This window comes from Schistocerca cancellata, chromosome 11 (genome assembly GCF_023864275.1).
Source record: "Schistocerca cancellata isolate TAMUIC-IGC-003103 chromosome 11, iqSchCanc2.1, whole genome shotgun sequence".
In the NCBI taxonomy this organism is placed as follows: Eukaryota; Metazoa; Arthropoda; class Insecta; order Orthoptera; family Acrididae; genus Schistocerca; species Schistocerca cancellata.
Window position 1 is genome coordinate 42,461,944 of NC_064636.1, and position 23,390 is coordinate 42,485,333.

Sequence of the window (23,390 nt, forward strand, 5' to 3'; positions counted from 1 at the left end):
CAAAAACATGGTTTTCGTTTTTAGGGTTCCATACCTCAGTCATAAAATCGGAACCCTTCTAAGGTCCCTTTGTTCTCCGTCTGCCTGCCTGTCTGTCAGACTGTTTCAGACTCATTTTTTAAGGAATAGGGTAGATGTATCAAGTTCACATTTGTAACAATACGAGAGAAGGAAATTTGCTACTCACCATATAGCGGAGATGCTGAGCCGTGACAGGCACAATAAAAAGATTCTATCAGGCGTCTTCCTCTTTCATTTCTTCCCCCCAATCCATATTCACGTACTACGTTTCTCTCTCTTCCTTTTCCTACTATTGAATTCCAGCTGTGATGGTGTACATGAAAAAAAGCTTTCAGGGTTTCTCTTCAAAATGCAATATGTATCACATCTGTACAATGTTTAGTTTGTGCGCAATAAATAATTGAAAGTGTTGCCGGTCTTTATGTACACCCAGTATTTCATCTTGTGTAAGATGAAAAGCCTACAGACTTCTCATTGACTTACAATCATGAAATTTGATAAGGAGCAAAGTTTTACAGGGCAAGTATAGGAAAAAAGTCAGAAATTGTATTTATATCACAGGATAAAATATTTCTTTTGCTATTTATTATCCAACCTCAATCTTAATATTTGCAAAAGTCTCGAGATTCCTGGTACTGATTCCTCGCCAGTACCGATGTCAATAATGGGCAAAAATTGTGAGGATTCTCAACTCTTTGGATGGATGAACTGTCTACATACACAGTTAACTTCCTACAGAACCCTCAGTCCTGCTTGCATCTGGCCAGTTTTTTATTTTTCCCTCTTTATGTTTGACGTGAAAAATTTTCCTCTGTCTCAACACTCACCCATACGTTATTATAAAGTTCATTTGTTACAGTCTGTCTCTTAGAATTTTAGTTTTTATTTTTCAGAGAAACTGAAAAATTATGTTGCCCAAATAACAGAGCTTTCAGTATGTGTGTATTTTTAGCTTACTTTATTAACTTGCACATTTACAAAAAATAATTTAAAAAAGTAAAACCCTCTTATTTTAACACAAAAAAAGTTACCTCAGCGTATAACAGAGCATTTTTCTTTCAAACACTTGAATAGACAAGCTCTAGAATATGAAGGAGACATATCCATTACTTCACATAACTAGTAGATTAGACTATATGCTAGGTTTCCAAACTGTGGCAGCCACCTTTTGAGGCATATGCACAGAAAAACCCATGTTGCATTTGGCTCATAGAGCACGACTCACTCCGGAGAGATGTTGTACTCGACTCGGCTCGTCATCCCCCCACAGCAGGCGACGCCCTCGCAGCAGCCGCAGCGCCGGCAGCACGTGCCGCTGTCGCCCGTCTCCCCGCCGCCGGACGGCACGGTGCGCCTGAGCCGACGCGAGCTGGAGGCGCTCTACTGGCAGACGCAGATGCTGCGTGAGGAGCTGGCCGCGCAGAAACGCTACCTCGGCATGACCGGGCCCGCGCCCGCCTCCAACACGTCCGTCGCCTCCACTGCAACCGCGGGGTGAGTAACTTCGCTCGCGTGCTGCTGTCGATACTTTTCTGCGTCAAGTTTTAATTACCATATTTACTCGAATCTAAGACGCACTCGAATCTAAGCCGCACCTGAAAAATGAGACTCGAAATAAAAGGAAAAAAATTCCCGAATCTAAGCCGCACCTGAAATTTAAGACTCGAAATTCAAGGGGAGAGAAAAGTTTTAGGCCGCACCTCCAAATCGAAACAAAGTTGGTCCATCGTAATATGAGACACAATTTAGGTCGAATGAAAGATGATACAGCTACAGTAGTTTGGTTTGAGTCGTAAGCTTAGCAGTTAAGCTTTACCAGGTAGCCATTGGTATGCGTCAGGCGCTCTGTTCGTATTTACACGGGTACTCTTCCTTTTTCACGTGCTTCCTCTGGTTTGAATCGACTGCTTATTTTGCTTTGATCTGATAAGTGCCATTTTCTTTGTTATAGGTGTTTACATCACTCTAAGCTGAAAATGCATTACTGTACTGCGTCATGCATTGTTTGTCGCATTCTGATAGTGCGTGTTTACGGCCTGTCGCCGCTCACAGCATGGCTTGCTTTTGTGCGCGCTACCGCCGCTTACAAAAAAAAAAAAAAAAAAAAAAACTGCTATTTGTTGTTACTTACACTGCTGCTTTCTTTGATAATGATCAACAAGAACCAAATAATAGACTGCGTATGATAGAACATGTTCTGAACGAGAGTTAGGCGAAAATTTTTCTCCATTTGAAAATCTTTGCAGGCGCCTCTTTAGTACATTACATTCTGCACAGAAATTAGTCATCTTAGATTTAAAAATCTAGTCAATTGCCATGCTTCATTTCTGACTGTATCACTATTAGGCATAAGAATAATACGAATATAAACATGACATGATATGTATATTGTAGAATGAAGGCTTTCACGACCGGTTGACATGGCTGTTGATATACTTTCTGTGATGTGAGGTCGTGGTCCAAGAACTTTTCTGCTCCTTACGTTTTGTCCAGGACTGCGCTGGACTTCCTCAGAGGCGCTGCTCCGCTGAGTCTTGCCGACTCTGAGGAAGTCCAGCGCAGTCCTGGACGAAACGTAGGAGCAGAAAAGTTCTTGGACCACGACCTCACATCCTGGAAAGTATATCAACAGTGATATGTATATTCTTCCGTGTCTGCTGTTGTCTCACTCTAGTTTTGTAGTTTATTAGGCAGACAGGATTTAAATGAGATAGCAGCAAACACGAAACAGTACATGGCAAAATGTTTATATTTCTACTATTCTTACGGTGAAGAGAATACTGCATGTGAGTCACAATTCATAAAAATTCCTATTAGCAACCATCCCTTCTCACAGGTAGGAAAAAATTCAGAATTTAGAGTTGGCCATATTGACAAACATCCAAAACAGTCTTGCCAGTCGGATTTTCATAGTACATTGAAATGCTGCTACATTCGGAGATGAACAATATGGAATTTCTATTTACTTCGTTGGATAATGTATGAAAATGCAGTGGTCGAAACTCGGGGCGGAGAAAAAAAAGCTCGTCTTCCACCTTTTTTTTTTTTTTTTTTTTTTTTTTAATGATGCAGAGGTTTTGGTGCCAGCATTTATCTCTGTCCCTACAAAGCATCCCTGTGTAGCGCTACATATATTCGACGGCAGAAGTTAGTTGTGGCGGCACCTACCAACATTTTTCAGAACTTCCGCTTGCTTTGCGCTCGATTCTAAGCCGCAGGCGGTTTTTTGGATTACAAAAACCGGAAAAAAAGTGTGGCTTAGATTCGAGTAAATACGGTATCCACATGAAAAATCAAGCAGTGACTGAGATTGAGGTGTTGGTGTTAGACCTTTTGTGCGTATGCACCCTCCAATGTAACACATTTTTTCCGACTAGGGATGGCTTGATGGAGACGTTTCCTGTTCAGTCCTATGTGAGGGGCAACCCGAAAATAATTGGAAGTGAACTGTTATGCACATACACTTTGCTCTAAATGCATTGTGCTACTAGGTGGTATTAGTATGGGGCCTCCCATGTCACTTGGTAAGCTGCTGTCAGTCACAGTTAAGTGGTTTGCCTGTGGTGCTCTGTTGTTCGTGTTCCTATTTCAACACGCAGGCAAGCCCTAAATCGTGATGCTTCGGGGAAAAAGGTCTCGGAGCAGTTTTCTCATTTAAAATCTGCAACATGCCAACTGAAGACATGCCGCACCTACCACGTTCTCCGACGGGCAGAACTGATGTAAACATTGACACAATCAAACGTGCAGTCATCCTAGGACTGTTCACCAAATTTCTGAGGTAATGATAGTGTCACAGAGCATGGTCCAGCAAATTTTAGCTGAAAATTAGTGCATGAGACAGATGTCTGCATAATTTGTTCCTCACTTGCTCACAAATGACCAAAGAGAAAACCGTGTGAATGTTTGCTGTGACTTGAAGAATGAGATGCAGAACAGTCCACAGGTTGTTAAAAGAAATTTGATTAGGGATGAGAGTTGGTGACACAGGTATGACCCAGAGTCAAAGCAGGTGTTCAGCCAGTGGAAAACTCTAAATGTCACCAAAACGCAAGAAAGCACTTCAAGTGAGATCCAGTGTGAAAACAGTGTTGATTTGTTTTTTGATGTCAATGGCATTGCCCAAAAGCAGTTCATTCCTCCAGGACAAGCAGTGAACCAACAATTTTATCTGGACATCTTACGAAGATTACAAGAGAGCTTGGGACGAAAGTGGCCGGAACTGTGGAGAGATGGTAACTAATTGCTCCACTGTGACAATGTCCCAGTCCACACAGCTCTGAACTCCGATGGTCCGACAGTGTTTTCTTCAGTTCTTCTTGTCTTTCTCAATGGAGAGAAGTCTTCCAAAATAAGAGTGATTTCAGGTGTGCCACAGGGGAGTGTCATAGGACTGTTGCTATTCACGATATACATAAATTACCTTGTGGATAACATCGGAAGTTCACTGAGGCATTTTGCGGATGATGCTGTAGTATATCGAGAGATTGTAACAATGGAAAATTGTACTGAAATGCAGGAGGATCTGCAACGAATTGACGCATGGTGCAGGGAATGGCAATTGAATCTCAATGTAGACAAGTGTAATGTGCTGCGAATACATAGAAAGAAAGATCCTTTATCATTTAGCTACAATATAGCAGGTCAGCAACTGGAAGCAGTTAATTCCATAAATTATATGGGAGTAGGCATTAGGAGTGATTTAAAATGGAATGATCATATAAAGTTGATTGTCGGTAAAGCAGATGCCAGGATGAGATTCATTGGAAGAATCCTAAGGAAATGCAATCCGAAAACAATGGAAGTAGGTCACAGTACACTTGTTCGCCCACTGCTTGAATATTGCTCACCAGTGTAGGATCCATACCAGATAGGGTTGATAGAAGAGATATAGAGCGGCACGCTTTGTTACAGGATAATTTATTAATCATGAAAGCGTTACAGAGATGATAGATAAACTCCAGAGGAAGAGTCTGCAAGAGACGCTCAGTAGCTCGATACTGGCTTTTGTTGAAGTTTCGAGAACATACCTTCAGTGAGGAGTCAAGCAATATATTGCTCCCTCCTACGTATATCTCACAAAGAGACCATGAGGATAAAATCAGAGATATTAGAGCCCACACAGAGGCATACCGACAATCTTTCTTTACACGAACAATACGAGACTGGAATAGAAGCGAGAACCAATAGAGGTACTCAAGGTACCCTCTGCCACACACCGTCAGATGCGGAGTGTGGATGTAGATGTAGATGTAGAAATGCTTGTAAAGCCATTGTGTGGTAAAGCATACTACTGTCACGTATCATCATGGTGACAACTAAAATTTTGGGACATGTTTCATAGTGAATGTTGAGTGATACTAATATGCATGTACACACTCAAGGACTAGGTTTGCTCTAAAAATGAATGTATCTGTTGATTTGATAAAGAGCAATCCCTATGTGTCTATACTAAATTTTAGACTCTCTTGACAATCTGGCACTTCCACTAATCCGGCACCAATATGTGTGAGGAATGGCCAGTTTAACAAGAGTCTAGTGTATGCAGAAAACCTTATTTCAGTGTCTTGAACAGTTCATGAAATAAAAGCTGTGCCAGTTTTATAGGATTCACCCTGTGTGTGTGTGTGTGTGTGTGTGTGTGTGTGTGTGTGTGTGTGTGTACTACATACATTATTTGATCAAAAAGTTTGTGGACACTCCTATATAATAGTCATTTGTTCACTGGATGTCACAAGAGTTGGTGGGGAGTATTGTGTTGTCAGGAGAGATGCAGCAACAGCAACAATCAGTAGAGCTCTCAGTGAGTTTGAATGTGCACCAGTCACTGGATATCACCTGAGTAAGAAATCCATCAGTGACATTTCAACTCTTCGACAGCTGACTGAGTCAGCTGTTGGTGGTGTGACTGTGGAGTATCTTTGGTCGGAATTTAAAGGTATTTTCCACCCTGTGCTGGAGAAGTATGTGGCTAGAAAAAGTACAGGGAAGGGAAAGGATCCACACTAGTACAACAAACATACTAAGCAGTTGCTGAGAAAGCAGAGAATTTTGCACAGTCATTTTAAACGTAGTCACTGCCCCGATGACAAACAGAAATCGTGCGAAATGAAAGCAGCTCTCAGAAGGACAACGAGATATTCTTTTAACAAATTTGAAAGCAGTATTTTATCTGCAGATTCTAAAAATAACCCCAAAGAATTTTGGTCGTACATAAAATCTATGAACGGTACAAATAATTCAATTACCTTCTCTTGCCGACAGTACGGGTAATGTAACTGATGATGATAAACAGAAGGCCAAAATTCTAAACCTAGCCTTCAAAAACTCATTTACGGTAGAGGCCTGCAGCACCATTCCCCCTTTCAATATATATACTAAGATGGTATCTGTTCTTTCGGACATGTCACCATCGGTGACCATGCAGCTCGTTAGAATGAAATTACAATGAAATGAACACCCTTAGCTGCTTACAGGCGTTGACATACGTCATCGGGGACAGATGAAAATGTGTGCCCCGACCGGGACTCGAACCCGGGATCTCCTGCTTACATGGCAGACGCTCTATCCATCTGAGCCACCAAGGGCACAGAGGATAGAGTGACTGCAGGCATTTATCTCTGGCACGCCTCACGTGAAACCCGCATTCTCAACGTATTGTCCCGCACTACATTCGTAGTGCCCCCGCCCATTATACTCATTACTCGCGGCGCGTTGCCGATTCCTGTAAGAGTTTGGGCATTGTTTATGCATTCGCACAGAAGAAGAAGATGTCAACGCCTGTAAGCAGCTAAGGGTGTTCATTTCATTGTAATCCCCCTTTCAATTATCGGATAAATGAAAGGATGGATTACAGTGGTTAGTGTATCTGGAATTGTGAAACAGTTAAGATCCTTAGATACCAGGAAGGCATCTGGCCCAGACGGTATCTCCATAAGATTTTATGTTGACTATGCTACAAACATAGCACCATTCTTATCCATCATCTATCAGGGATCACTGGAACAGTGGAAAGTTCCACGAGACTGGAAGAAGGCCCAGGTCGTAGCAATGTATAAAAAGGGTAGAAAATTGGATGCACAAAAGTACTGGCCAATTTCACTGACATCAATTTGTTGTAGAATCATGGAACATGACCTTTCCAGACTCTGAGAAGCTCATCTGCAGAAACCAGCACGGTTTTAGGAAACAGCGGTCATGGGAGACACAGCTGGCCCTCTTTGTGGATTATATTCAACAGGCTCTAGGTACCGGCTCCCCGGTTGATGCCATATTTGTCGACTTTGGAAAGGCGTTCGACACAGTTCTGCACTGTTGCTTGCTCAAAAAAGTGCACGCTTACAGTCTATTCGATGACATATGCAGTTGGATAGGAAGTTTTCTGACAGACAGGGAGCAGTATGTCATCCTGAACGGGGTGACTTCAACAGAAACAAGCGTAACTTCAGGTGTGCCCCAGGGCAGCGTAATAGGTCCTCTGCTTTTTACGATTTACGTAAATGATCTGGTTGATGGTATTGACAGTGGCATTAGACTGTTTGCTGATGATGCTGTAGTCTACAGGAAAGTAATATCACACGAAAGTTGTGAACAAATCAGTGAGGCTTTGCAGAAAATAAATGTGTGGTGTAATGACTGGCAGTTATGTCCCAATATTAGTAAGTGTAATCTACTGTATATAACAAAGCGAAAATCCCAATTAATGTACGAGTACAAAATAAATGCCCAGTATTTGGAAGCTGTAACATCCGTCAAGTATCTGGGTGTGACTATTCGAAATGACCTCAAATGGAATGATCAGATTACACAAGTAACTAGCAAGGCGAAGTCTAGATTGCGGTTTATTGGTAGAATCCAGTCCTTCAATGAAGGAAATTGCTTACAATACTTTAGTTCCTCCAATCTTGGAGTATTGTTCATCTGTATGGGGCACGTACCAGTTGGGTCTGATTCAAGAGATTGAGAAGGTCCGAAGAAGAGCGGCAAGATTCATGACTGGTACATTTAGCCATTGCGAGAGCATTACAGATCTCCTAGAAAGTTTGAAGTGGGACACACTTGCAGATAGATGGTACACTAAACTGAAGGGGCTGCTCACTACATTCCGAAATCCGATCTTCACCAAGGATGTAGAGCATATATTATTACCACCAACTTTCAAATCGTGCAATGATCAGCATTCAAAGATAAGGGAAATTAGAGCTCATACTGAGGCGATCAGACAGTCGTTTTTTCCTCGCGCGTTCCGTGGAACGGAGGGGGGAGGGAAATATGATTTTGGTGTGAATTGTGCCCTCCGCTACACACCGGTTGGTGACTAGTGGAGTCTATATGAAGATGTAGATGTAGATGTAGATGTGGAGTGGAAATGCAAAGAAACAGCCATGGGTAAACAGAAAGCAAGCAGACCTAACGTACTGGCGGATAGGGACCATTGAACTTTGGCGAAGGCAGTTGTAAAAAATCACAAGACATCAGAGGAAGGAATCACTTGAGAGTTCCAAACCATCAGTCCAACTAGTGCAATGACTGTAACGTGTGGCAATGTGACGCTAGGGTTTGGGTTTGGTGAATGCCTGGAGAACATTCCTGGCATGAGGTGTAGTTCCAACAGCGAAATATGAAAGACGTGGTGGTACGATATGAAGATGTTTGTTGTAGTTATTGTGCTTAAGAAAATGCTAAATGTGGAAGGATATGAACACATTTTATACACTGTTGTGTACTGCATACAGTAAAGGAACAGTTTAGAGACAATGATAGAAAAAAAGGAAAAAGAAGAGCAAGTTGTCATACTTTTTACTCAGAATGTTTCTAATACAAATTTCATTTAAGTTAATTCCTCTCTACAAACTTTTGCTTACAGACATATTGCTGGTGAGACTGAACTGAAGACTCAGCACAGACTAGCTGCCTCTCTGCATAAGGATGTTCCACTGACAGCTTATAAATAAATGCCCATCATTTTGATTTGCAGCTCCTTGAATTGGCCAAGTTTGCAGTTAAAATTGTTGGATGTGAGGTCTGCCAGTTATGCGAAACACTGTTTTTCTCAGTACGCAAACATGTTTCGGCACCACTGTGCCATCATCAGTGGGTTTTTGTTTTTATTTATTCTTTACATTTGGTGTGCATGAATTTTCTGTGTGTTAATTACTGCAGGTGTTTTTGTCTGGCAAGCTCTTCCATTCTCCGTCTCATGTTTAGTTGCTGTGATGCACACATAACTATAACAAGTATTTTCCACAAATAACGTAGTAAAACATTTTTCACTTCACCAAAACACAGTGTGATTGTGGTTTGTGTGTTCTGGTGAAGTGAAAAGTGTCTCACTAAGTTATTTGTGGAAAATACTTGTTATAGTTACGTGTGCATCACAGCAACTAAACAAGACACGGAGAATAGAAGTGCTTGCCATACAAAAACACCTGCACTAATTAACACACAGAAAATTCATGCACACCAAAAGTAAAGAATAAATAAAAACGAAAACCCACTGATGATGGCACAGTGGTGCCGAAAGATGTTTGGGTACTGAGAGAAACGGTGTTTTGCGTAACTGGCGGACCTCACATCCAACAACTTATAAATAAAGTTTAACAATTACCATGTCACATACTGTTGTTGTAATGTATATAATTAAACATAAATTAAAAATTATGCTTTTAAATAGGTCAAGGTACAGAAATGCGTCCTACAAAAATGAAAATACCTTTTACATAAACCAGATTGTTGTTAAATATGTTTATATATAGAATTTTATAAGATGTATTTCATTAACAATTAGTTTCAGAAAACATTAATATAAAAAACTTCCTGACAGATTAAAACTGTCTGCCAGACCGAGACACGAACTCGAGACCTTTGCAACTGAGCTACCCAAGTACGACTCACGACCCGTCCTCACAGCTTCACTTCCACCAGTACCTCGTCTCCTACCTTCCAAACTGCACAGTACCTTCCAAACTTCACAGAAGGTCTCCTGTGAAACTTGCAGAATGAGCACTCATGGAAGAAAGGATATTGCAGAGACATGACTTTGCCACAGCCTGGGCAAACTCTGCAGTGGTTTGTGTGCTGATATGAAACTTCCTGGCAGATTAAAACTGTGTGCCGGACTGAGACTCGAACTTGGTAGAGCACTTGCCCGTGAAAGGCAGAGGTCACAAGTTCGAGTTTTACAAGGTGTGCTCCATAAGTAATGCGACCAAATTCATAAAAATATATCTAAAAAGAAAGATGATGAGACTTACCAAACAAAAGCGCTGGCAGGTCGATAGACACACAAACAAACACAAACATACACACAAAATTCTAGCTTTCGCAACCAACGGAAGGTAAGTCTTTCCGCTCCCGGGATTGGAATGACTCCTTACCCTCTACATTAAAACCCAAATCCTTTTGTCTTTCCCTCTCCTTCCCTCTTTCCTGACGAGGCAACCGTTGGTTGCGAAAGCTAGAATTTTGTGTGTATGTTTGTGTTTGTTTGTGTGTCTATCGACCTGCCAGCGCTTTTGTTTGGTATGTCTCATCATCTTTCTTTTTAGATATATTTTTCCTACGTGGAATGTTTCCCTCTATTATATTCAAATTCATAAAAAATCATTTATCGAATATATTCGTACAAATAATCAAAAATTCTCAAAATAGCACCCTTTTGTGTCAATACACTGTTAGAGGCAGTATTCCCATGGCTGGAAGACATACTGGAATGCCTTTCATGGAATGTCCTTTAGAGCTGATGTAACATGCACCTGGATGCTTTCAATCATGTTCCAATGTTTTTCTTTCATGACACCTTTTAACTGAGGATACAAAAAAAAATCAGAGGGAGCCAGGTCAGGACTGTAGGGAGGGTGGGGAACCGATGGGGTCTCAGTCCTGGCCAGGAAGTCGTTGACAATGGAGGCGCTGTGACTCGGCGCATTGTCGTGGTGAACTTTACGCGTGTCCTCGATGTCACTGCACAGCACGAGACCCTCCTTTTGCAGTCTTTTGAGCACTTCCCAGTAGAAAGCTGAGTTCACTGTAGTGGTGATAGGTACAAATTCGTGGTGCACAATGCCTCTGATGTCAAAGAAGACAATGAGCACAGTTTTGATCCTGGACTTGCTCGTGCGTGCCTTCTCGGGACGGGGCGACGGTCGGGTGTGCCACTCTGAACTCTGCCTTTCTGTCTCAGGGTCGTACTCAAAAATCCATGACTCATCACCAGTTATATCTGAGTTTAAAAAATGAGGATAATTTTCACACATTTCCAACATTACTCGGCACCAAAGCACCCGCAAGTACTTGTATTCGTCGGTCAATACTTTTGGGACGAGTTTGGCACACACCTTTCTCATGTTCAAATCTTCTGTCACAATGTGGAAAACAGTTGTTTTTGACACATTTAGAGTTTGTGCTATAAATTGAATGCTCAGCTGTCTGTCAGAGTTCAAACAATTCCGCACACGTGTCACATTTTCGTCGACTCGTGCGGTCGACGGCCGTCCACTGCGAGAATCGCCGTCGATCTCCTTTCGGCCCTCCACGAAAGGCCTGTGCCGTCAGAAAACTTGTGGTTTGGACAAGCAATCATTCCCAAAGGAGTGCTGAAGTAATGGAAACATTTCGGTGGCGGACTTCCCAAGTTTAGCACAAAATTTGATAGCGTACCGTTGCTCTACGGAATGATGCACTGTGCCGTGTTACATAAACTCAGAACGGGGTTGACGGAAACGCACGTCCTGACTCTCCGGCAGCTCACAGCAGAATGAGACAAAGAGCGTTTTGAAGCTAACAACCCCCTCCACTTAGCCCAGCTGTGGTGTACCGTTGCGTCAGAAAAAAATTGCTTGCATTACTTACGGAACGCACTGCCAAGAAGTTTCATATCAGTGCACACTCCGCTGCGGAGTGAAAATTTCATTCTAAAACATTAATGTAGTTTTTAATTATGAAATAAGTTTCATTTCTTTATTTAGTAAATAACATTACACCTCTGACATATGCCCGTATTAATAGTCATTTACAAAATGTGTTTCTATATGCGGCCTGTGTATCGGAATGTGCATCAGCTCTGGCACCGATGACTTCATTATGTTGTCACCTGGTCTGCTACATTAACAAGGTGCAAGTCCTATAAGTATGAAGGAAACTGAAGAAAGGCCATCTGTAAACCCCCCTTATTAGACTAAAAAGCCCAGAACAGATACGTATCCCTTTAAGCTGGCACCACATAAGTAAAACGTCACCTGTTGGGAAGAGTCGCACAGTGCAGTCGGTGTGCTCCCAGGAGCGGGGGCGGCGCGTACGTGTCCGTCCTGCCGCGGCCGCAGCCGGTGTACGCCAGCCCGCAGACGCAGCTGCCGCCCCAGCAGCACCGCCGCTCGCGCAGCATGTCGCCGTCGCCGTACCACGGGCCCGTCTCTCCTGGCAGTGCCTACCCTCTGTACGCTTCCAACAGGTACGTTGTTTTTATCTGACACAGAAACAAATGCAATACATTGTACCGGGTGATAAAAAAGTCAGTATAATTTGAAAACTTAATAAACCATGGAATAATGTAGATAGAGACGTAAAAAATTGACACACATGCTTGGAATGACATGTGGTATTATTAGAACAGAAAAAAAAAACAAAAACAAAAAAAACAAAGCTCACAAAATGTCTGACAGATTGTGCTGGACAGCAAAACGTCAGTGGCTGCGCATGACAATCGTGTATAAAAGGAGCTGTAATGAGAGAGAGAATCAGATGCACCAGCAGTCGCAGCATGTTGACGTTACCTCAAAAGGCGCTTTTAGTGAAGCTGTATTATCGGAATGGGGAATGTGCTAGTTCAGCGTTACGATCCTATCGCCATAGGAAGGGGATTCGAACGGGTAAAGGTCCGTTGAGAAATGCAGCTGTGGCAAGAATGATTTCAAAGTTCGAAGCCACGGGTTGTTTAGACGACAGACGCCGTAGTGGCCGACCGAGCACAAGGCGTAATGCTGCTGAGACAGTTCAGGAAGAAATGGAGGCTGTAGCAGGTTCGTCTATGCAGGGGGAAGTCAGCATTTGTGCAGTCGCACGTCGCACCAGCATTCCGTACACTACTGTTTGGTTGGCACTGAGGCGTACCCTCCGATGCTATCCGTACAAAATCCATCGGCACCGTGAACTGTTACCTGGCGATTTAGTGAAGCGGAGGGCATTTGCGGTGTGGGCGTTTCAAAAGATGGCGGAAGATAACGATTGGTTGAGTAACGTGTTGTGAACCGACGAAGCTCATTTCACGCTCCGAGGGTCTGTCAATGCCCACAACTGCAGAATTTGGGCTACCGAAAATCCTAGAACTGTCATGGAAACTCCATTGCACGACGAGAAAGTCACGTTACGGGTTCGATTTACCACATCTACCATTATCGGACCTTTTTTCTTCGAGGAAATGCATGATTCTGGTTTTGTAACTGCTACCGTGACGGGTGAGAGGTACGCCGATATGTTACAGAGTCGCATCATCCCCAGCCTGGCTGATAAACACCTGCTGGAACGTTCAACGTTTATGCAGGATGGCGCTCCACCCCATATTGCTAGACGCGTGAAAGATCTCTCGCGCGCGTCGTTTGGTGACGATCGTGTGCTCAGCCGCCACTTGCGTCACGCTTGGCCTCCCAGGTCCCCAGACCTCAGTCCGTGCGATTATTGGCTTTGGGGTTACCTGAAGTCGCAAGTGTATCGTGATCGACCGACATCTCTAGGGATGCTGAAAGACAACATCCGACGCCAATGCCTCACCGTAACTCTGGACATGCTTTACAGTGCTGTTCACAGCATTATTCCTCGACTACAGCTATTGTTGAGGAATGATGGTGGATATATTGAGCATTTCCTGTAAAGAACATCATCTTTGCTTTGTCTTACTTAGTTATGCTAATTATTGCTATTCTGATCAGATGAAGGAAGCACCATCTGTCGGACATTTTTTGAACTTTTGTATTTTTTTGGTTCTAATAAAACCCCATGTCATTCCAAGAATGTGTGTCAATTTGTACCTCTCTATCTAGATTATTCCGTGATTTATTCAGTTTTCAAATTTATACTGGCTTTTTGATCACCTAGTACATACCACGAAAGCAAATGCAAGAAAGAATCATAAAGCTATACTACTGTTGATCAAAATCTTGCAGCTTCTGCTTGCTGCTCTGAGCACAATTAGAGATATTTTTGTGTGCAAGATGCAGGGCCTAGTTGCCAATCTAGTAGGCATTCCATTCCGTGGGCTTCTCTGCGGCCACAGTCAGTGATATTCACCCACTACTGTCTTTCAACTCACAAGTGAAACAATAGCCTTGATTTTCCACTGTTTAACTCACGAATGAAGGCAGTCTTGTGATTTCCACATGATCCTATTCCATCCGTGACCAGGGGAGGTGTTTTTTGAAGGGACAGGCCAGGTACAATTATTCTCAAGTCGAAGAATCCAGAATTGTTTTCTCTCTGCAGCCGCTGCTGTATGCAATACTGAGGTGCTCTTGAGAAAACTGCTTCTGGACCTGAGCATTGGAGTTGCTGGAATGGACTTACGTGATGGACGGTTTCCGTGATGAGCCCAATTAGTTCTCTCCACATCGGCACCTACATCACGACAAATGTCTGGTGGTTGCCTGTCACCTGGCAGAGTTTTACAAGTGGCATAGGTCTCAAACAACTTGTAATAACCCTACACGTTTGGTTTACAGCCTTGTCAACTATGTTTGCATGGATAGATTTGTATCAGACTGGGCACGCATACCCTGCAGCACTGTAACATGTTAGTGCCATCGTTCCCAGGGTTTCTCATCGAGAGCCCTCTTAAGCTACCAGTGATCTTGCAAAGTATATCATTTCCACCTCCATTCTTGTATTTTTGAATGCTTCTTGTACATCAAGGGTGCAACCTACAGTGACTCCCATACAGGGTGAAAAGTATTTAAACCGACAAACTCTGGGAGGTTGTAGGGGACATCAAAACAAATATTTTTCCCTAATGTCATTTTTTCGTAGGAGGAGTATTTAAACTGGTATAGGAAGATTTCTCTGGCGGCAAATTAATTAAACCAACAAACACTTTCTGATTTTTTTATGACCAAGAGACAACAGATTAACACAACCCAATTTCAATTACAGTAGATTTTCAAAAATGCCTCCATTGACAAGTAAGCAAAGGTTACACCATCGAATCATGTTCTGTCTGACACAGGCAAAAACCTCAGGCGTATCCTGAATTGTTCCTGCTGCTGCTACTATCCGGGCAACCAGATCCTCTTCTGATGCAACAGGAGTTGTGTAAACAAGGTTGCTTATCTCTCCCCACACAAAAAATTCCAAAGGGGACATATCTAGAGATCGAGCAGGCCACGGTACAGGACCACATTTGCCAATACACATTTCTGGAACTGTCGGTCCAGGAATTGACGCACACGGCGACTGAAATGTGCGCCCCGTCATGTTGGAACCACATGTGTTGTCTCGTAGGGAGCGGGACGTCTTCCGGCAATTCTGGCAATGCACTGGTGAGAAATTTGTAATAGTGTCTGCCATTTAATGGCCTAGGTAGCAGATACGACCCAATTAAACAGTCCCCAACAACACCGACCCACACATTAACAGAGAACCGCACTTGATGAGCGCTAGTAACTGTGGCATGTGGCCTATCCTCACCCCAAACATGCAAATTGTGCATGTTGAAGACCCCATCACGCCCGAACGTTGTTTCATCGGTAAACAACACAGAGGATGGAAATGTAGGATGCATTTCACACTGTTCCAGGTACCACTGCGAAAACTGTGCTCTGGGTGGATAATCAACTGGTTCCAGGTTGTGGACATGCTGTAAGTGAAATGGACGTAACAATTGCTCTCGAAGGACTGTTCATACATTCGTCTGATTCGTCCCTATGTTACGTGCAATTGCACGAGTGCTGATTGAAGGATCCCATTCCACATGCTGCAAGACAGCTTCCTCAAATTGCAGTGTTCTTACCGTGCGACGGCGTCCCTGTCCAGGTAATCTGCTAAATGACCCGGTCTCACGCAGACGTTGGTACACAGCATCAAAGGTCGTATGATGCGGGATACGGCGATTAGGATATTGTTGTTGATAAACCCGCTGTGCAGCTCGTCCATTGTGGTGCGCTACGTAGTACGCACCAACCATATCAGTGAACTCACTCCAGGTGTAACGCTCCATTAGTAAACAGAGACAATGTACTACTACACTGGTGGACAGCAGTTGCCTACAACTGAAGAGCGTAATATGCCCGCTAACAACTGAAGATTGTAATACGGCCTCTAACAACTGAAGAGCGTAATACGGCCTCCACCGGTTTAAATAATCCTCATAGGAAAAAAAGACATTAGGGAAAAATATTTGTTTTGATTTCCCCTACAACCTCCCAGAGTTTGTCATTTTAAATAATTTTCACCCTGTATATTTTGGGTGGGGGCATATTTACTACACTTATTTCTTGCCATATAATGTTGTTTCCATTGTGCCTGACGGTGCTTCAGATGATATGCACACAGTTGAGTTTCAGCTGGATTTTATTGAACTTGACTGTTAGAGTAGTAAACACTTGACTCTCTAAGTATTTCTGTCATTGAGGGAGTTGAGTGTTCATTACTGTAACAAGTTTGATCAAACCCTGCTAAAACCCAGCTGTTTGGTATCATCTGATGCACAATCGCGCAGGTTGCAAATTAAACTTCATTGTGCACGGGATACAATTTGGAAAGGTACACAGCAAAAAGAGGGGCCAAACTGTGAAAGTATTCACATAAACAACAGGGAACACCTGCAGTATAGGGGAAAAAACTGAGCCCAAGAAATTGTTTTGGATGGACAAACTGAAAAAGCAGAGTAGAAGTGGTATATGTTGAATAGTGAAATGAAATGACTTTTCGAGCAGCCTTGATATCTGATATCTACATAAATCATACTTACCAACCTACCAACTACCAGCAGTACCTCCATGTCGACAGCTGCCACCTCTTCCATACCATGAAGTCCTTTCTCAAAATATACCGAGAGTCTCACTGAGGCCTTTACAGACCAAATTATCCTCCCAATACTGTACAAAGACGAATCTCCCATGCATTATCTTTGTAGTCACCCACCACCTGCCAAAGCTCCACAGTCCGGCCCCATAGGAGCATTCCCTTTATAATTCAGTACCACCCAGGACTGGAGCAACTGAAGTACATTCTCCAAGAGGGTCTCGACCAACTCTCATCGCACCCCAAAATAAGAATTGTTCTGCCCACTATTCTGCCATCCATCAAACCTACACAATGTCCTCACCCATCCCGTCACAACCCTGCTCCCAACCCCTTGCCTCATACCCCTGTAATAGGTCTAGATGCAAGACCTGACCATACATCCTCCCACCACCACCTTCTTCTGTCTGGTCACTAGCATCACCTAGCCCATCAAAGGCAGGGCTACCTGTGAAACCAGTCATGAGATCTACAAGCTAAGCTGCAACCAATGTGTTCCATTCTACGTAGGCATGACAACCAACAAGTGTCTATCCACATGAATGGCCACTGACGAACTGGCCAAGAAACAACTGGACCACGTTGTTGCCGAGCACGCCACTTACATGACGTTCCTCATTTCTGTGACTGCTTCACAGCCTGTGCCATCTGGATCCTTCCCACCAACACCAGTTTTTTCTGAATTTTGCAGGTGGGAACTCTCGCTGCAATACGAGGCGCGACAATAAAGTAATGAGACTGATGTGAAAAAAAAAAAAGTTGCTTACCATTTTAGTCAAGTTTAGTGTTGTCTCCTCCAAAGTAGTTCCCTTCTGATTGCACACACTTTTTCCAGTGCTTCTGCCATTGATGGTAACATTTATGGATCTTCTGTAATATCCTCCAAGACCCTTGTCACAGTTTTTTGGACATCTTGTGTTGTTTGAAAATGGTGTCCCTTGACCGCCGTTTTGACTCTTGCAAATAGAAAAACTCACACAGAGTGATATCTGGTGAATAAGGTGGCTGTGGTAGTACTGAAATTTGTTTTGAGGTTAAAAATTGCTGTACTGACAGAGCAGTATGGGATGGCGCAATATCGTGATGCAGAATCCAGTTATCAGCAATGTCGGCACGGACATGAACAACTCTTTTACGAAATCTCTCTAAAATTTCTTCGCAGTAATATTGGTTAACTGTATGTCCAGGATGCACCCACTCTTTATGAACAATTCCCTTGGAATCAGAGAAGCACACAAGCATGCTTTTCACTTTTGACTTTGACATGAGAGCTTTTTTTGCTCTGGGTGATCACCATTGCGAACTTCGGCGTTCTGTCTCTGGATCGTGCTGAAAAAACCAACTGTCATCACCAGTGATGACACGGCTGAACAATTCTGGATTGATTTCCTTTTGCTCTAACAGATTGGCTGCCACATTTTCCCGTGTTTGTCGCTGTTGTGGTGTGAGATTTTTGCGGACCATTTTTGCACAAATCTTTCTCATACCAAGATCTTCAATTATTATTAGACGAACCGTTTCTCGATTGATGTTCAGTTCTTCTGCAATCGTTTTCACGGATAATCTTCGCTCAGATCGTACGAGTTCACGCGCCCTGGCCAAGTTGACATCCGTCCGTGAGGTTGATGGTCGTCCACTGCGGCCTTCATCTTCAACATTCGTTCTGCCTTCACTAAAGATTTTATTCCAACGAAAAACTTGAGCTCTTGACATAACCTCCTCTCCGAAAGCCTTCTGAATCTTACTGTAAGTTTTCACCCAATTTAACGCAAAAAGAAATGGCATACCGTTGCGCAATATTATGCGGTTCTATTTCCGTGACGAGAGACACAAACACGTGTTAAGGTATTACAGCACAACTCACAACTGGGCAGTGGCATTGATATGCTGCTTGGACTAGAAGCAGCCTATAGACCAGGGGCGGGCAGGAATCCTGCATGTGTGCGGTGCACTTGCACGCGTGCAGTTAACAGGTGTTCTGCGTGCACACAGCAGCAAGCTGGTCACCTGCTTATCTCCCCTCCACACCATGCCTTCTGTCCGCTCCTTCCTGTGCAATGCATTTTGTTTCGTAGCTTGCTTTATTGAATGTAGGAATAGGATTAGTAGCAGTGCTTGAAAGATATCGTGGTTTGAAAGAGTGCCTATTAACTACGATACGTTTTATTTAATTATCACAGGTGGAGTGGAACAAAATTTCTACATACAGACAAACGCAAACAGTTACTTAAATTTTTATCACTGATGTTTGCTCTTAACCGACACTTACTAATTCAGCAAATAGTTTTCCAGCTCTCGCTATATTAAGCGCAATCTTATAACTTGCTCGTACCGCTGGGCTATTATTGTTGTCGCCCTAACAAATTGAAAACAGTGCTCCATAAAATGTTAAATCAGTTAGATGAGAGACATGACGAAAGAAAGTCGCAGACCTCTCGTGACCACAGCAACTACGACATATTCATCTCGTATCGTCAGATCGCTCTTCTTAAGCTCAGTCAATTTCCCCATCCGCTCAGAATCTGACAATAAATTGTACTCGTCCTTGTGAAATTGCTTATAATGGCCTTCAATACTAAACTTCCGCTGCCCAGCGAGAATACTGCCACATATTAAACATTTTGAATTTTCACGTTTTTGCACAAAGAAAAAATGATTCTCCAATTCCTTTTTAAAAGAGAGCAAATCTCCACTTCTCCGTTTCCTTGATTCACTCTGCATTTTCCGGTTCTTGAAATACAGCGTTCACTACGTAGTGGTCGCTTCACATCGACGTCCACAGCTTAGCCTAGTACTACACTGACGCGACCTGCCGGCTGTCGCCACTGACACGGACAACGACTGCATGCGAGCAGCACACGTGCAGCGCTGTGCGCTCATGAGCCGTATGCAACGTTTGCCCGCCCCTGCTTTACACAGTTCGCATTTCCAACGGTTAATTTAGTACCTCGAAGAAGTGAGGTGTCCATTACGAAAAGCCACTATACACGAACATATGAGGGCTATCCACAAAGTACATTATGTTTTGGAATTAAAAATAAATAAAGTATTGGAAAAGTTTTATATTATATACAGATGAAAGCCACACTTAAATACTACTTTTCTACATAGTTGCCATTTAAATTAAGGCACTTATCGTAGCATGGACGAGCTCGGAAATTCCTTCATCGTAAAATTCGGACACTGCACCTTCAACCACGTGGTTACCTCTTCTTGAAGCTGTGCGTCGTCATCAAAACGCTGCATAGCCAACCATTTCTTCATTGCTGGGAATATGTGGAAGTCGCTCAGTGCCAGGTCGGAACTGTGCGGCGGATGAGTAAACAACTCCCACTTAAAAGATCCGAGAATTTCACGAGTGGCGTTTGCCGTGTGGGCCCGGGCGTTGTCGTGAATCGGCAAGATCTTTGAGCCCAACTTTCCCCTGCGCTTGTTTTGTATTGCTCTTCTGAAGTTGTGCAGAGTTTGACAATACCTTTGAGAGTTTATTGTAGTGCCCCTTTCCAGGAAATCCACAAAAATCTCACCTTTTCTGTCCCAAAAGACAGTTGCCATCACCTTCCTTGCTGACATTGTCTGCATGCATTTCTTGGGTTTTTGGGAGGAATTTGTGTGCCCCCACTGCATCGACTACAATTTTGTCTTGCAGTTTACACACTTAACCCACGTTTCGTCACCAGTAATGATGTGATCAAATAATGAGTCACCATCTTTCTCGTAAGCGTCCAAAAACGTTAACGCTGTAGCCATTCGCTGATTTTTGTGAATCTCTGTCAAGATTTTTGGTAACCATCTTGCACAAAACTTGTGGTAACCGAGCTTTTCGGTAACAATTTTGTGCAACAAACTTCGTGAAATTTATGGAAAACTCATAGAGAGTTCCGTTATTGTGAAATTACGGTTTTCACGGACCGCGGCATCGACTTTTTCGACAAGTTCGGCAGTCACTATGCTGGGTCTTCAACTTCACTCTTCGTCGTGAACGTCACTTCGGCCATTTTTAAAATTTATGACCCATTGAAGCACTCCACCTTCAGTGATTATGTTGTCCCCATACACTTCACAAAGCTGCCAATCGATTTCTATCAGTGTACAGTTTTTTGCAGTCAGAAACCTTATTACGGCACGCACTTCACACTTCGTGGCATTTTCAATTAATGCTGACATATCAAACTGTCACAGTAACTCAACGAAGTACAGCACGAACCTCTCACTAGCATGGCAGGATGCCGACTGAGCGGCGGAATGCCATGACACCAAGATGGCCGCGCTAGCCCCGCCCCTAACGGACACAAACGAAAACGTAATGTACTTTGTGGATAGCCCTCATAATACGTGTTCCAAAATTCTACAACTGATAGACGTTAGAGATATAGGTCTATAGTTCTGCACATCTGTTTGACGTCCCTTCTTGAAAATAGGGATAATCTGTGCCCTTCTTTTGGAACGCTACGCTCTTCTAGAGACCTACGGTACACCGCAGCAAGAAGGGGGGCAAGTTCCTTCGCGTACTCTGTGTAAAATCGAACTGGTATCCCATCAGGTCCAGAGGCCTTTCCTCTTTTGAGCGATTTTAATTGTTTCTCTATCCCTCTGTCGTCTATTTCGATATCTACCATTTTGTCGTCTGTGCGACAATCTAGAGAAGGAACTACAGTGCAGTCTTCCTCTGTGAAACAGCTTTGGAAAAAGACATTTAGTATTTCGGCCTTTAGTCTGTCATCCTCTGTTTCAGTACCATTTTGGTCACAGAGTGTCTGGATATTTTGTTTTGATCCACCTACCGCTTTGACGTAAGACCAAAATTTCTTAGGATTTTCTGCCAAGTCAGTACATAGAACTTTACTTTCGAATTCATTGAACGCCTCTCGCATGGCCCTCCTCACATTACATTTCGCTTCGCGTAATTTTTGTTTGTCTGCAAGGCTTTGGCTATGTTTATGTTTGCTGTGAAGTTCCTTTTGCTTCCGCAGCAGTTTTCTAACTCGGTTGTTGCATCACGGTGGATCTTTTCCATCTCTTACGATCTTGCTTGGCACATACTCATCTAACGCATATTGTACTATGGTTTTGAACTTTGTCCACTGATCCTCAACACTATCTGTACTTGAGACAAAACTTTTGTGTTGAGCCATCAGGTACTTTGAAATCTTGTGGGTCATTGACAAAAAATAATTCGAAATTTTGCATGAAAGTTGCATTTTGTAGTCTGGTTGTGTGGTGTAACGGATAAGATAATGGCTTCACATCGAGGAGATTGTGGGTCTGTATCTCATCAGGCGCACAAATTTTTTATTTTTAAATCTTTATCAAAATTATGTCAATCATTCTTTTTATTCAATTAATTGGTTTAAATGTAATTTTTAACTTCTAGTCCATTGTCGCATAATTTTAATCATTGCATGAACTTTTTCATTTGTTTCTTTATATCATTCCTTTTCCAATCAGAATTATTGTGAATATGAATGTAACTAAATTTGCCTATTAAAATATTCAATTATTTTAAAATTCCGATCTATCAGTTAAAAAACAAAGACAAAATAATTTATTTATATTTATGCAGTGGTGACAAAAATGTATTTTTCTTACCAGATGTGCAGTTTTTTTTAAATTTTTTTTCCTCCCCTCTCACAGTAATAGTCATACAAACATTTCAAACATAACCTAAATTCCTATTGCACTATGGACATAATAATGCAGATGAGAATTTATATGAAAGATGGGTTTATAACTAAAATGAAATTCAAGCAAAATGAGAAATATGAATGCAATAATGTGAATGAAAAACCACGGTGATAAAACGAAAGAAACTAAATTGAAATTAATACATAAAATTGATTAAAAACACTTGAACTAAGATTTAGATGGAGAAAGAATGATAGGAAGAAAAATGAGAGTAAATGAAGAGGCTTATATTATGATTAAAATTATGTGACGAAGGAATGGAATTAAAAAATTACATCAGAATTAATTAAATAAAGATTTGAAAAAAAAAAAAAAACTTACTGCATCTGACAAGATTTGATCCCACAACCTCCTGCAAGCAAAGCTGTTATCCTATCCATAACACCATACAACCAGACTACAAATTGCAACTTTTTAAATGCTATTGAGTACCATACAAAATTCCAAATTTTTTTTTGCCAGTTACCCACAAATGAGGGCCCACCAGGGTAAATGGCTGCAGTGTGGGACCCGAGATCTTAACCCACATCACTGTATAGACAGTTTCAAAAAGTCTATCGCACCTCTCCTTGTGATGGGTAGTGGTTCTGGTCACAGAAACTGACAACGGCCGGGACGGTTGTGTGCTGATCCCACACCACTCCACACTGCATATGATATGCATATTATATGATAGTGGA

At 42.5% G+C, this 23,390-nt stretch overlaps 1 protein-coding gene and 1 non-coding gene across 2 annotated transcripts in view; one reads left to right on the forward strand and one right to left on the reverse strand.

Moving 5' to 3' along the window:
* The window catches only part of LOC126108164 (uncharacterized), a 193,784-nt gene that overhangs the window by 75,781 nt on the left and 94,613 nt on the right, over window positions 1-23,390 (forward strand). The window contains exons 9-10 of the mRNA XM_049913407.1: window positions 1,292-1,515; window positions 12,299-12,469. Of these exons, the coding sequence (XP_049769364.1) occupies window positions 1,292-1,515; window positions 12,299-12,469 (395 nt within the window). The remainder of the gene's footprint in view (window positions 1-1,291; window positions 1,516-12,298; window positions 12,470-23,390) is intronic.
* Trnat-ugu (transfer RNA threonine (anticodon UGU)) lies at window positions 6,535-6,609 on the reverse strand. Its single transcript has one exon. It is a non-coding gene; the product is annotated as a tRNA-Thr (tRNA).